General features: G+C 35.5%; 1 protein-coding gene across 1 annotated transcript in view; it reads left to right on the top strand.

Annotated features, from left to right (window-relative positions):
• TRHDE (thyrotropin releasing hormone degrading enzyme) overlaps positions 1-6,656 on the top strand; it is a 331,294-nt gene extending 324,638 nt beyond the window's left edge. The window contains exon 19 of the mRNA XM_074375395.1: positions 4,096-6,656. Coding sequence (XP_074231496.1) covers positions 4,096-4,239 — 144 coding nt within the window. The 3' untranslated portion in view covers positions 4,240-6,656. The remainder of the gene's footprint in view (positions 1-4,095) is intronic.
• Positions 6,657-14,490: the final 7,834 nt, after the last annotated feature.

The raw sequence follows: 14,490 nt of genomic DNA, 5'->3' as shown, positions 1-14,490 counted from the left end.
ATTTTAATGAAGTAGTTTTAATTCTTTGATTTTACGTTCAATAATCTGGGAATCAAAGACTCATTCAGTTGCAACCAGTACAGCTGTTGAAGTGAATGCGGAAGTGAGCAATCTCTTCTCTCTCCTTTTTCCCCTCCTCCTCCCTCTCCTCCCTTCTGCTCCCTTCCTTCTCCACCTTCCTTTCCCATTGCATCTCTCCTCTGCCTCTTCTTCTGTTCTCTAACCTTGTCTTTCATATTTTCCTTGCTTTGGTAGTACCCAGGGCCATGGAAAAACATCTTTTAAATGGATATTTCAATTGATTTTTTCAAATGCTGACCATTTATTTTTACATCTTTCATCTATATATTTAATTTTGTTTTTGTTTTGTTTTGTTGTTGTTCTTGTTAACAGAGGTACTGAGGATTGAACCCAGGACCTCCTGCATGCTGAGCAAGCACTCTACCACTGAGCTCTACCCTCACTATCCACCTACATTTAATGTTTTACCCTTGATTTAATTGTCATTTGAAATGTTCCGAGATACCCCTATCATGAAAGGTGCCATTTGAAAACTCAAACCAAACTGTGGCTTTTATTCCATGATCTACAAGGCAGCTAACTTGGTACAGGCTCTCCGTGGCCTGGGGGATGAATTTCCTTCATGACACAGCTGCTTGCACCGACTTTCCAGTTAACCAACTGCTGCCTGAGGCTTTTCCATATTTTTATTACCTGATCATTGACTGCAGGATTGTGGGCGACTGTTGTTGGCTGGTGGGGAGAGGGGTTTAATTTGTGTTGCCGATAATCCTCTTCCATCAATACAAAGGGGCTGGGGATATTCCAGGCTCATTTCCCCCTGACCAACGAGCCTCGTAAACAGAAAAACCAACGTGCTCCCTTTGGATATGTCATATTCTTATTTTCAAGGTTTATAGATCAGAAGGGAATCAGCATTTTTATGACTTCTGAAAACTAATTTGAGATTTTAATGATCCCCATCAGCTGGAGGGGCATTCAGTAGAGACACTTACATTGTTCTTTGGTCCCTTCCTCAAAACTGCATCCTAGTACCTGAAACCGGCAGTTTATTCCTAATTACACGGCTCTAACAGTTTGAACAGTATTTCTCTATGAGATAGTACATTATTTCCTTAATTTTAGTCTAATGGAAGTGCAACGTCATGGAACCTCAGAGGTCCTTGTTGTTTTTCCATACTAATATCCATCCAGCAGTCCTCTTGAGTGCTCATTTTTCTGCCTCTTGAACCTTATGTGCAACACTGTTGGAAAAGAACATAGATCCTGTGCACCACAGACATCCCATTTGCGGTGTTAATGTTGAAAAATGTAAACCTCATAAGAGGGCAGTAGCTAATCCAGTTCATTTATATGGTTACTAAGAGTATATTATGTTTTGCAATTTACTCTACAAATTATTTTGTGATGTTTGGGGTCTAGGGTACCCTAAATTAAAAGATTTTTTTCCCCAAATGCTAAAATGTTTCTTAATAGAGAGAATTAACAAACGTGTCTAGAAATTTCATGCTAAGAACAGGGAGCACAAGGAACTCTGACATCTTACTAAATGTTATTTTATAAAAATGTCTTAACTTGCAACATTTTGGGAACGTAAGATGGAATAAATATTTAGAAAACACAATAATATTAAAAAAAAAAACTAATAGTAGCAGAAAATGTACCCAAGAGCTGCAGAAATAAGCAAACTGGAATGCCAAATGCCTTCCATTTAGTCTGTGCCCTCTAAAGTGAGCCAGGGGTCTGGAAGATGCTGCGATCACACCCTAGGACCAGTCAGACGGCTGCTCTGACCACGTATTTGCCAGAAGAGTTGTGGAGGAATATGGCGTAAGATCAATTTATGCCAACCATGGAAAGTGGGCAGATGTGTTCTGATGAATAAGCCGCTCCTAAGATGCATGAGTCACCCCAGGCTCTCTGCGCTCGCAAGGCAGGTGCCTAGTGCACTTGAGTCATGATTCAAGAAATGAATCCCTGGAGACTCACCAGTGACATTTTCCATGGCGAGCTTCTTGCAGGATAGTCTGACCTGCTATCTCTGTGTCGGTAACACATTCATGTTCAATCCCACCGCTTGCCTTTGAGGACGACTTAAGAGGTTGACGTCATGTGTTCAGGCTGGCTTGAAATCTCATTAAGAGGCCAAGGGCAGACTCCACAGAATCGGAGTTGCCAAAGTGTCATTTATCAGAATGTAGCATATTTAGAGACTGCCTAGGAAAATATGTAATAATGCAGAACATAGTTTAAAAGGGTAGATGTGATTTTTTCCCTGATTGACATATATTATGTAAACAGTAGCACTCTAATGTATACATGTAGTGTGCAAATGTACACTATAATGTACATATTTTTGTAATAAAACACCAAATTGAAAACATAGATCAAAATGTAATATTTGTTGCATTAGGGATGTAGACTGAATGCTTCTGAACATAAATATATAAATACAGATGAATTAGTGGATTAATCCATTAAAGTTTAAAAATATGAATCAAATATGAATCAAAAGACTTCCCTTTTATCTACGTGTACAAGTCACAGGTGTATGTGTGTGGCATGGTGCCTGGAATAGTGAAGATATTCAGTAAATTCCAGTCCCTTCGCTTCATCTTCTTTCTTTCCTCTGTGCAAATTTGGTCAGATGTCAGATCAGTTTTAAGGATAGCGCTGGTAAATCTTTGTTATATGCTGAATATTTTGCATGCTTGATGTAAAAGCACAGTGATTTCAAAGTCTTATACAGGGTACGGTTCTGAGATACAGTTATCCATTGCTAATGCTGCAGGCACTAGGCTTTGTAGGAAAGTAGAGGATAAAGTTTGAGGAACCCATTGGTATCATGTAAACAAAGTAATACTGTCATAAATAACCCAAGCTCCCCATGAATCAATTTCTAGATGAATTCAGAAAGGCATGATTGACCCCCCTCCCCACATCTCCTCCTTGTCCCCGAGTCAGTCTTGATGACATTTCTCTCCTGGTCTATGCTCCATGTGGCACCCACCATGTGATGAATCACATCCCACACTAACTACACAGTACAACGTTTCTGTGTTGCAAGTTGATTTTTCACATTGGTCTATTAGCATTTCAATCTTTAGTTGGTTGCCAGTTTCTTTAGACATAGCGAACAGAGAGAAAAAAGTATTTCATCTTGAAATAAAATCCCTGAGCTTTCCCAGGGTATATGGACTCTCTCAAGAAAATCTTATATCCATAATAATTATGACAAAACATTTAAAAATTATACCTTATTTTATTTAAATGCTGAAATTCTCTAGCTAGATGAATCCACATTGCTCCTTGAGTCCTTCTAAATCTAGTTACTCAGGTGATTGGAGTGTCATTAATCATCCGGTTTTCATAGCACCATTACTTTTTTTTTCCACCACCCAGTAATTCTGGTATTCCTTTGCCATTAAAGATAGTGTCAAAAACTCATACTTCCTATTTTTGAGAAGATGGATAATTTTCTCTCTACACACAGAAAGTTAACTTTAATCCTTACATTCTGTTTTTAAGGCTATTTAGTACATTAGATATACTTTGTAGTTAGAACTAATCTTTACCATAATCTTATCAATCTATTATGAAAGCAAATTAAATATGTCTGTTTTTAATATTTATTTATGAAACCAGAAGCTGGATTGGGAGCTATTTAGACTGCACTGTCCACTCCTTTTTTTTTTCCTTTGAGTTCCAAAAGAAATTACATTACACCTAATGGACACAATCTGTTTTATTGCATTTTATTACCAAGCTCACTCCACGTATTAAATATTCCTTCTGTCATGACTGTGGCACTTTGTTTCAAATAGATTCTTGTTTACAGGTGTTGGACATGAGTTCGTTTTAAGGCACGCATGTTTACCATTTTTTAATTTTATTTTTTATTGAAATAGTTGAAGTACGATGCTATGTTAGTTTCAGGTGTACTACATCCTGATCTGACATTTGTATGCGTGAAATGACCACCACAAAAAGTCCGGTAACCACCTGCCCCATACGAAGTTACTTAACCATATTCCTTATGCTGTATATTTACCATTTTAAAATTTCTATTTCCAGCTAAAGAACTTTATGAAGAACTACGATGGCGTCGCTGCTGCCTCTTTCTCAAGAGCTGTGGAAACTGTCGAAGCCAATGTGCGCTGGAAAATGCTTTATCAGGATGAGCTTTTCCAATGGTTAGGAAAAGCTCTGAGACACTGATGTGTCTCTTATAAACCGTTCAATTCAGAATTCTGTGAGAAGACCTGCCTCGTGCGGAATGAGGAAAATGGCCAGATTGTCAGTGTTAATGTGTGGGAGGAATTTTTTTTTTTTTTTTTTGGTTTTGGGGGATTTTGTTTGTTTGTTTCATTCATTCTGTTTTGTTTCTCTATTGGGTGTTCTTCTCTCAAGAAGCTCCTGCAAGTGAAACTAGCGATGATTGCTTCAGCTGTACATTCTTGCTGTTCAGGACCAAATATGATAGTGGTGCATGTCGTTGTTACAGTCAGTATGGAAACGCATATTCAGAATATTTTGTGCATGGCTGTATGGTCCTGCCTGTGTTCCAGCATGCTTATTTAAACTGTCCGATGTTGTATGTGAATATATGTTACATCCAGTATGGGCATTATGCAAAAGCACAAAGATTCTCTATGACAATCAGTGTGGCAATGAATGAGAAACTGACAAGAGGAGTTACAGTCTTAGTCCTGGGCAACGTGAGAGGTGAACTAGCCCTTTCAATGATCGATGTCCCTTGTTTTCAGCACTTGGATTGTCTTGTAATGATTTCTGTGTTGCTAACTCACTTTCTTTGAGTTAAAGCTGTGTATATGTTAAAAAAGGCATATGGCTAGTGTATGCATATGTATATGTACACAGGGAAGTCCCGTATGTATTTAGTATGTTGTACACTGCACTTGTGCAAAGAATCTCTTCAGATCAAAGAAAAATTATCTCTTTTTATAAACTTACACAAACTTTGAAAAGGCTGAAAAAGAATTTATCTCAACACTATCCTTCCTGGTAAGTTCCTGACTAAATTTCTCAACTGTCAGAGATTTTTTTCATCTACTTCCTGACTGGTCTAGTCTACTACATAAAAATGAATTCAAACAAAGCTTATGTATAAACACTCTTGTAATTTTCCTAAGTGGCAGCCTTGCCTCATTCATATAGATTCTGTCATCATTTTGGTGAAACTTCCTATTGGATAAAACAGTCGTGCATACTCAATGATTATCAGTGCTGAGAAAGTGTTTATTTTCCATCTGGTTTGTTTCTCCATCTCATGTTGGGTGGTGAAGAGAGTTACAGACTCTTCCTGTGTGTTGGTTTTGTGTCTGTCTGAATCTAATCCCCCATTAAGCGATCGTACCTCAAGTGAATTTTAATGATCTCAATACCAATTGCACCATCGGTTAAGATGAAAAGTTTCTTTTCTTGAGCAAAGCTTTTCCTTTGGCGTTGACAACTCTGTTCTACCTTTTCCTGGCTGTGTATTGTGTAAGACAGGTGTTTTTAAATGGTATTATCACCCAGTAGGCCAGCTCTCCAGACATTGCTTAGAAACCCCAAAATGAACATATTTTAAGTTTACTGTGATGAAGTACCAATGCACCTACTGTACATAAGCCAGATGTTCGTGGACCACTTCTTTTTCTGAGGTTTTCTACTCCTCCAAATCTTCTTGCAAATCACTGAAAGAAACATATTCTAACTTAATAGTCACTGAACACTGCGGGGAACGTAGCTGTTTTAGAAACTGGAGCCATAGATTTATTATAAGTTTATAGTAAAGAGGAACAATTTCATAATCCATAGAACAGTTATCAACTAAAATTGAGTTTCAGCTTTTTAGCATTTAATATCCATTACTCATACCTGAATTTTCCAGCACTTCATTCAGTTAAAACAGATGAATTTTAAATACTAGGGTATGTGTGTTAATCAGATGTGGTGTTAACAAAACATAGTAATGCACAGTGTAAAATCTAAAAGTCATCCCACCTCTCTGAAGTGATGAAATTCAGCTAGTATACATCACATACATGAACTCCTTACGGGGTAAGTTCTGAAACGTAACAGTAATAAATATCACGCTGTCATACAAATCCCAGATGTGTACTGTGTCACCATCGGATTCATGTAATAGAGAAGATAAAAAATTAGAGGTGGATATCCTGTTTTGTGTCGTGAATTACTGAAAACTCTCAGTGGTTGTGACATTCTTTTGAGTGGAATCACCATTTCCAGTTCTGAGTTAGAAGGGCTCTTGTAGTTCTTTCTGTAACTCTGCACTGTTGATAATCTTAATCCTCTTTCAGTATTTTAGTGGCCTTGAACAACTGGTTTAGCTACAACGTCAAACCCTAAGTGTTTAATTATGTGCAATGTTCAATACCTCACGTAACACCTGTTCAACAGCATAACGGTATCAGTGGCATTGAGATGGAATTTCTGTTCGACATATTTCTTCAATAATTTATCCTTTCCAATGTTGAAGATTATATCAGACTTTAATGTTTTTTTTTAGTTGTTTAAATAAGTAATATTTTCAAAATAATAAAACGACCAATGATATCTCTTGGAATATTCTGTAAATTGTAGTGATAAAGTTCTATTTTCTACATAGAGTTTTTATGTTTTTTCTCTTCTTTGTCTGTTCTACAAATCATATGTATGCATGAAATAACAAATTGTTGAAAGTGTCCAACATCTTGGCTTAAAATGTTTCTGTGCCAAACAATATACGTACAGTAGTAAAACTTGGTTTCCCTTAGAAAAGACTGAATATTTACCATACTAAGTATTAAATATTTCTAGGTAACCTGTAAATAAAAAGTTTCCCCCACATTTACACATTTTCCCTTAAAATTTTCTTACAATCTGAAGTTTTTAAAAATATACAAGCACAATGTCTAAGGCTAGTGTCTACAATGCTAGGTTAATTTTTGAGTTTCAGTAATCTGAACTTTACCTATAGAACTTAAATCAACTTTAGTTTACATTATTTCTAAGATAATATCATAGGACTGAAATTTTCATGATAATGTAATGTACAAACATAAATGTAATATCTTACAGGGTCATTAAGATTATACCATATATTTATAAATTGCACTTAATTTTCAAATAATTTTTATATAGGCTGTTTTATTTGACTCCTTTCAAAAACATAATAAATTATATTAGCCCCTAATAGTCTGATGAGAAAACTGAAGTACAGCGTAGCAACATGAACTATTTAAAATTACATATTGTTATTTTGGGAACAGTTACAATAACTGAAGAATTTTGAGAAAGTTTTCCTGCAACTAAAATAGAAAGATGTTTGAAATAGCTCTATCTGTTGCATTAGTTGGTGATTTTCTAAATACCAGAAGCAATATCAAAATACATGATTAACTGTATATACAATAATTGTAGTATTTTGTAAAGTCTGTATTTCTATCTTGCATGATGTCAAGCAACTGGATGAAATATTAATCAACATTCACTTTGGTTAGCGTAAATAGCCAAATATTGGGATGAAAAATACAGTTCATTAATAGTAGTTTTATTTTTAATATTTTGGTGAAGAATGTTTAAATATGACCTTAAAGTACTGACAGTTTGCTTTATTTTCCACACAGATTTCTCTGGTAAACTTTGTAGTAACTGATGGTCAGACCACTGGTAAAATGGCATTCATTTAAATCAGTGAAAGTAATGGTAAAATGTTTGCAAATCTATGCAGACTAAGTTGTGAAAAGACAATTTTTGTGCAACTGTAGGACTGGATTAGATGCAGTAAACTTACTTAAACTAAAGAAGTCTAAAATAATATATTTAATTCAAATCTACTTGCTATTAAAATGTTAAGGAATTTTTCTCTAAGAAGTCAGAAACCTAAAATGGCTTGATTCTTCTCAATATACCCATGAGCTAACCACATATACTGTATTCGAGAATTGGTAAAAGCCCGTATAATGAGAAATTAAAATTCCCACACCTGTTTTTTTCCTTATCAGAGACCATAGCTGAATTATGATCATTTGACACTGCAATATAGTGACAGAATTCAATTTGATTAAACACCTTTTATTTCACAGAGTACCTTGTAAGAGGAAAGAAAGGGATGTTCAAGGCCTGAAGGAATTTACATCACAGTGAATGAAACAAACAGAGATAATGAACCAATCAGAATAAAGGCAACATGGAAGATAATTACATGCTACAGAAGGGGAAATAAATAATTTGTAGATATAGGTAATATTGTGCATTATTTTTGTATACTTATTCTCAAAACTTTTGTGGGACTTTAGGATAATTCCCCCTGTTGGGTTTCACAGCACTTAATTTGTTTTACAGAATTGTGTGATGTTTAGGAAGGATAATCAAACCACATACTTTAAACTTTTATAATTGGAATATAAGTTAGGATAGAATGTATCTTTAAGAAATACTGTTTGAGCATTTTAATAATATCAGTAAGTTGCAGGAAGAATGTTTCATGTAAAAGTGGTTCAAGTTTTCTAAAATGGTTTTAGCATACTATTTGTGCTATTACAATGTGCTAATTTTAAGTTAATCGTACATTTTAAAAAACAGATTCAACAATTCTTATGCTAGGCAATAATGTATTTGCTCAAATTAGTATATGTGAAGTTTTGAGTACAAGAAAGTTCTTGCAAAATACTCTAGAATTCTAAATTTGAATTATATAAAAGTAACTTTCACTTTATTGCTTTGAATTTAACAAGCTTTTTAAAATTAAAATAATTTGTTTAATATGAATTGCTTATATTCAGGAAAAAAAATCTAACAAAAGTGTTCTCTAGTAGCTTTTTTTCAATCTTATTTTACAAAATTTTACTTCAAAGTTTAGAAAAAAAATTTTTTAAAGTGTCTTAAATATTAAAGATAAGCGGTTGGCAAAATACATGTATATTCTAAGTGTACTGCATATGAATTTTATTTTTAAAATAGGTTTTCCACAAATTGTCCTACCAGTAGGCAGTATAACTTTATTCAGATTTTGAAAATATAGCACTTTTAGGGATTTTATTTTGAATATTTAGTACTTTAAGGATAGTACACTGAACATATTTATCTTTTGCACATTCCTAGTTCATGTGCTAATGTGCTAAAAAGAAAGAAAAAATAATGACCAATTCTTCATTTTGATCAGAATTAAATTTTTGTGCTGCATTAATGCTAAATGAGTTAGAAATCTGGAAGGAACAAAAATTTCAGTGTCTACTAAATGCCAGGCACTGTATAGATATCATCATGTAATAACCCTGAGAAATACCATCAGTTCCAATTGGCCAATGGGGAGACTGAGGCTGAGAGCTGCAGTGAGTTTGCATAACTGGTGGTAAGTTTTAGTGAGAATTCAAAAACCTGTAAACGCAAGCCTTATATGGCTCCCCCGAGTCATGAATCTGCCTCCTACCTGCCTGGAAACGTACAGACCAGTCTCTATAGAAGATTTAAATAGATATTTGGCTCACTTTTCATTGTCATTCGTTAATTTAAGAAAAAATGTTAATTTCTGCATTCTGGTTTACCACTCATTTCTAAACGAGGTTATTCATGAGGCCTCTAAAATCTTCATCAAAGTGTTTTACGTTAGTGTGTTGTGTCATAGATTTTAAGCTATAACAGCCTTTTAAGATTGAGTCCAGCCAACGAGCCTTGAAAAGAGACGTGGATTGCAAAAGTCTTCACCAGCGGACCAAAAGATAAGGTTAAATCTTTGTCCTGCATGTGGAGGGGACCCGTTCATCTAGCCAGAACGTTCTTTTTGCTTAGAGATGAGGTCAAAGAAAGATTTCTCTTTCTGCTTAGAACTATATAGATGGACTGCAGCTCCTTAATTTCCTTCAAGTTACATTTTCCTTTGGCCTGCTGTGTAGATATAGTTTAAGATAACTGCTTTGACCTAGCTCTGCACAGGTCAACTTGATTCTAATCGCACACATTTGTACAGTGTCATGTAAGTAAATGAGAGAGTGAAATATTTTATAGCATATGTTACAGTGGAGGAACATCTGCCTTGAGTGTGCAGTGCGTTTACTTTCTAGGTTAATCATTCAGTCACTATCCCGTTGACCCCTGCTAGGGTCACAGTATTGCTCTTGCTCTTGGTCACTCTTCTGTTCTCACCTTCAAATAACTTAGGACCTACTGGGTGAAAACATTCATTATTACTTTTTTTTGGTATTCAGTTTCATTTAAAACAGATTTCTCATCAGTCACTTTTCAAGTACTAAACATTTTCCAAGTGAATTTCTCTTCAAATACTGTATTTCTACCCTTTAAAATATTGTGTAATGGTAATCTCACATTATTTTTTAAAATGCTACCTGTGCATTGCCATATATGAATATACCTGCCATTTTTCTTCGCTATATGTTAGTCCTTTTGAAAACAGACCAGGACAGTAAAACTAAAATGGGGTAGGACTATGAAGCTTATGCACTGTCCAGTTACTTGAAGCAAGAAGAGATATTCTGCCTTTGAGCTTTCATAATTGGCTTTCTGGACACCACTGAATTCATCAGATAATCTTTTAAAAATATGTGGACTATCTCTAATGAACCTGAATGTATTTGACAACAAAGTTTATTTTCCTAAAGCCATTCCCCAAATGAACAGACATTTAAAATATGCCAAATGGAAACACTTTTTTCATTTCTAATATTTCACAATTTAGGAATAAAAAGGTAACTGTTCTTTTAAGAGTAAATGCGAGTTCCCAAAGCATTTACCAAATAATTTTGTGTTAGTTTAGCAGATTAATGTTTTCTATGCTATGCCTTTCAAATTATTCAGTAAAAATCGAATCAGTATGTATTCAACATGAAATTTTCATTTCACAATAAGCAAGCACTGACAAAATGGATTTTTCTAAATGAGAAAATTTGTCTTCTGTATTTTAAGCAGAACAAATATGAATTTTGCCTCTGATAATAAAATTTTGTACAGTAATGTGTAATTCATCACTGTCTTAATTTTCTGACATGAGCAGCTAAGGCCAAGATAAATAATACCTTCTGCCTTTTTTTTTTAAATTATGCTTTCGTTTTCACTTCAGAACTGATTTTTAAAATTCTGAATATACACACTGTAGAGGTCCACGAAAAGAGAAAAAAAAAATCACTTTCTTTTTCGACGTGGATTTTTTAATAGACACATTGAAGCTGAAATAAAGACGTATGTACCTGCACTACACTGTAAAAAGAAAAAAAAAATTCACCCTCCTTTCTAATTATATGCCTTTAGAATAAATGAAATGATTTGCACTTTGGTAAATGTGATTTCACCTGAAATGTATTTTCAGATTGCTTTTTAATAAGTTTTCACATTCAACAGACTGTCAGGATCCCTGAATTTCAGAAACAGTTTTCAATAACAACAGGTCTATAAAATATATATAATCAGGGTGCATAAGTAGTACTCAAAGTACATTTTTCAATGTTTCTGGGCTTTTCTATTTCTTAGGATTGTTCAGAGAACATTAGGAGTTAATTCTGCATAGCCACCCATTTGAGCCATACCCAGGGTACTTTATTCAGGTGGAGGAAATTCTGCTCTGCTGTGAGCATGGGAGTAAGGCACGAAAGGCCTTCCAAGCCAGAATCAAGAATACTCCTATTGGGGGTGGCGTATAGCTCAGTGGTAGAGCACGTGCTTGCACAAGGTCCTGGGTTCAATCCCCAGTACTTCCATCAAAAAATAAATAAATACTCCTACTAGTATTATAGCCGGTGCCCACATATACTAGAGATTATATGCATAGATAGATAACATCTGTATCTATACATATCATATATAGATACCACACATACATGTCTATCGCATGTATCTATACCTATGTACATGTAGTCTATTTATTTCTCTGTCTGAATGATTATTGTGCCACAGAACCATCACATAAATCAGAAAATGGCTATTGCAAAATACGAATCGGGGTGCTGGAGCATGGATAGTGCCTTTACCTGAAAAGCCTGTCAAGTGACATTACATGACAGAGGCACGATCAGAGGAATTCTAAGAATTGTCAGGAGCTTATTAAGAAAACAATGCTGCCTGCCCCCCAGCTGTAGAGATTCTGTCTTAGCAGGTGTTGGGTGGGGGGTGGGGTCATCTGCATTTTGAGTAAGAACTGTAGGTGATTCTGGGGGAGGCCACCCACCCAGACCACACTTTAAGAAGCACTTGGCTGGGTGCAGGGGTTCTCTGCCCTGACTTGACTTCAGACTCCCTTGAAAGAGCTTTTAAAACATACTGATGCCTGGGCCACACTTCAATCCAACAGAAAAAAACTCTCTGGCATGAGGAATACGCATCAGGATTTTTAGAGCCCCCAGATGATTTTAATACACAGTCATGGTTAAGAACCTCTGGGAAGCAGACACCAAATTGAGCAGCAGGCCACTGAAACAACACGTAAAGGATGTTACCGAAAGTACCTGTCTTTTTAGAAATCTAAGAATTGCTTTTTATTGTTTATCGTCCTTCTTTGAATATAGAAATGAAAATTGTGTTCTCAATCAGCTCTGTAGGTAAAAGCGAACAGGAGACTTGAACAACTAGCGTGTCTCTGACACTGTGCAGAAAGCCGACGGCTTCCCTGCGGTCCACGTAGCTGCCTCGTTTTTCCTGTGTTCTCACGCTGACACTCTCCTGTCAGCCACTTTGTCTTACATCCTTTTCTCTATAGTCTGATGAGTCTCTATAGCCTTGTGACTATCTCCACATCTACTATTATCAGAAATAACCATTTTTCCACTTTTATTTTGCTTTGAAATTGTCAGGTCGTCCAACAAATGATTGCACCTTTGCTCTGCTGAATAGAACAATCTCTTTCTTTCTTTCTTTCTTTTTCATTTTGCAAGTGCCTGAAATTGGAGTTCAGGCCTGAAACGTGGGTTAAAATTGTTACATCAGAGAGATAAACACATCATCAACTACTATTATAAACTGTTATCTTCTGAAATGTTATTCTTTTTTTTCTAATTCTTTTCAAGTTTCGTTTCCTCTACTCTCCCCTCTCTTTCTCTCTCTCACTGTGACCTGCCAGCTGAGCACTGAGCCTTTTTCAGCAGCAGACACTCTATTTTCACTTGACATTGCAAAAGGAATAGTGAAAGTTCGGTGCTCTTTCTATATCAGTGCGCCTAATAGAAAGTGACATGTGTTCTTGAGATTGTCAAACAAGACCCAAAGGGCATCTGGGTGCATTGAAACTGCTTAGGTGTATTCTTGAGTCTTCGTGCTCATTCGTCAATCCTTTAGTTCTTGACTTCCCTTGGGTTGCTGAAATTTACTTTCTTTTCCTAAAATAGCTAGCTAATTACAGATTTCAGAATACAAACAAATTCTTTTTTTTTCCTCATGGAAAAGGGAACTAGAAACATTGCCACCTCTGGAACATTTTAGCAACCTGGTGGAGGGTGAATAATTTAATTGGAGAACACTTGAGCCATATGTGACCCCCCCAAAAAATCTGGAATCCCCTCTATCCTACTTCTGCTATTTTTTCATTCTCCATCTTTTACCCTAAAGGTAATTGTCTCCATATGATTTGATGTTGAACCAACCCATTTTTAAGCAGAAAAGAAATTTTGCTGTAGAGCAAAACCTTCCAAGTTAGAAATTTTTTATTAAGTTATCAGAATTATAATTTGCACAATGACTAACTTCACTGACACATTTATGACAAAGTCAGGTCTACCCAGAACTTCAACAACTGCCTGCTGGGTAAAGTGAAAGAAGGAACTGCTTAATGGGCAAAGATCTGGGTAGAAGTCCTAAAGCTAAATCTTAATAGGAATGGCTTCAATCCAACAGTATTAGATAGACATATAGCAAAACTTAGCACCAAAAGGGATTGGAAAATAGGCTTGCTATATTTAAGATGGGCATGGACTTCAGAAGGCAGAGAATATGCAAATAGCAGAGAATATCTAAGGCACTACAGTTAAGTACATCATGAATATATTATGCAAATGACAGTTATTCTGAGGCTTGGATCACCTTAATATTTTCCAGTGATAGTCAAGTGAAAATAATTGACCCAAATAAGTGGAATGCTTCATATAATAAACACAAGTTTCAAAATAAATATTAATTTCAATCCTGTTCAAAATACCCAGGAAGAGCAAGAATTGGTAAGTGTTGAGATGTTCGGTGTCTGTGTGTGTGTGTGTGTGTGTGTGTGTGTGTGTGTGTGTGTGTGTGTGTGTTGGATGGAGAAGAAGAGTGAGGAGTGTTGAGAGGAGATGACAGAACTTTTAACCAAGCATATTTCCACATGGAAAAAGTGGAATTACAGTCCTGTATTACATATTAAAATCATTTTCCAATCTTTTAGACTCAAATTTATTCAATTTTCTAGTTTGGAAATTCTCATTTTGTTGCATATGAGAAAATACATTGTGATTTAGAGGAAAGATTTAAGCTGAAGTGTGATATTAC

This window comes from Camelus bactrianus, chromosome 12 (assembly GCF_048773025.1).
Source record: "Camelus bactrianus isolate YW-2024 breed Bactrian camel chromosome 12, ASM4877302v1, whole genome shotgun sequence".
NCBI lineage: Eukaryota > Metazoa > Chordata > Mammalia > Artiodactyla > Camelidae > Camelus > Camelus bactrianus.
This window is presented reverse-complemented; position numbering and strand designations above follow the sequence as displayed.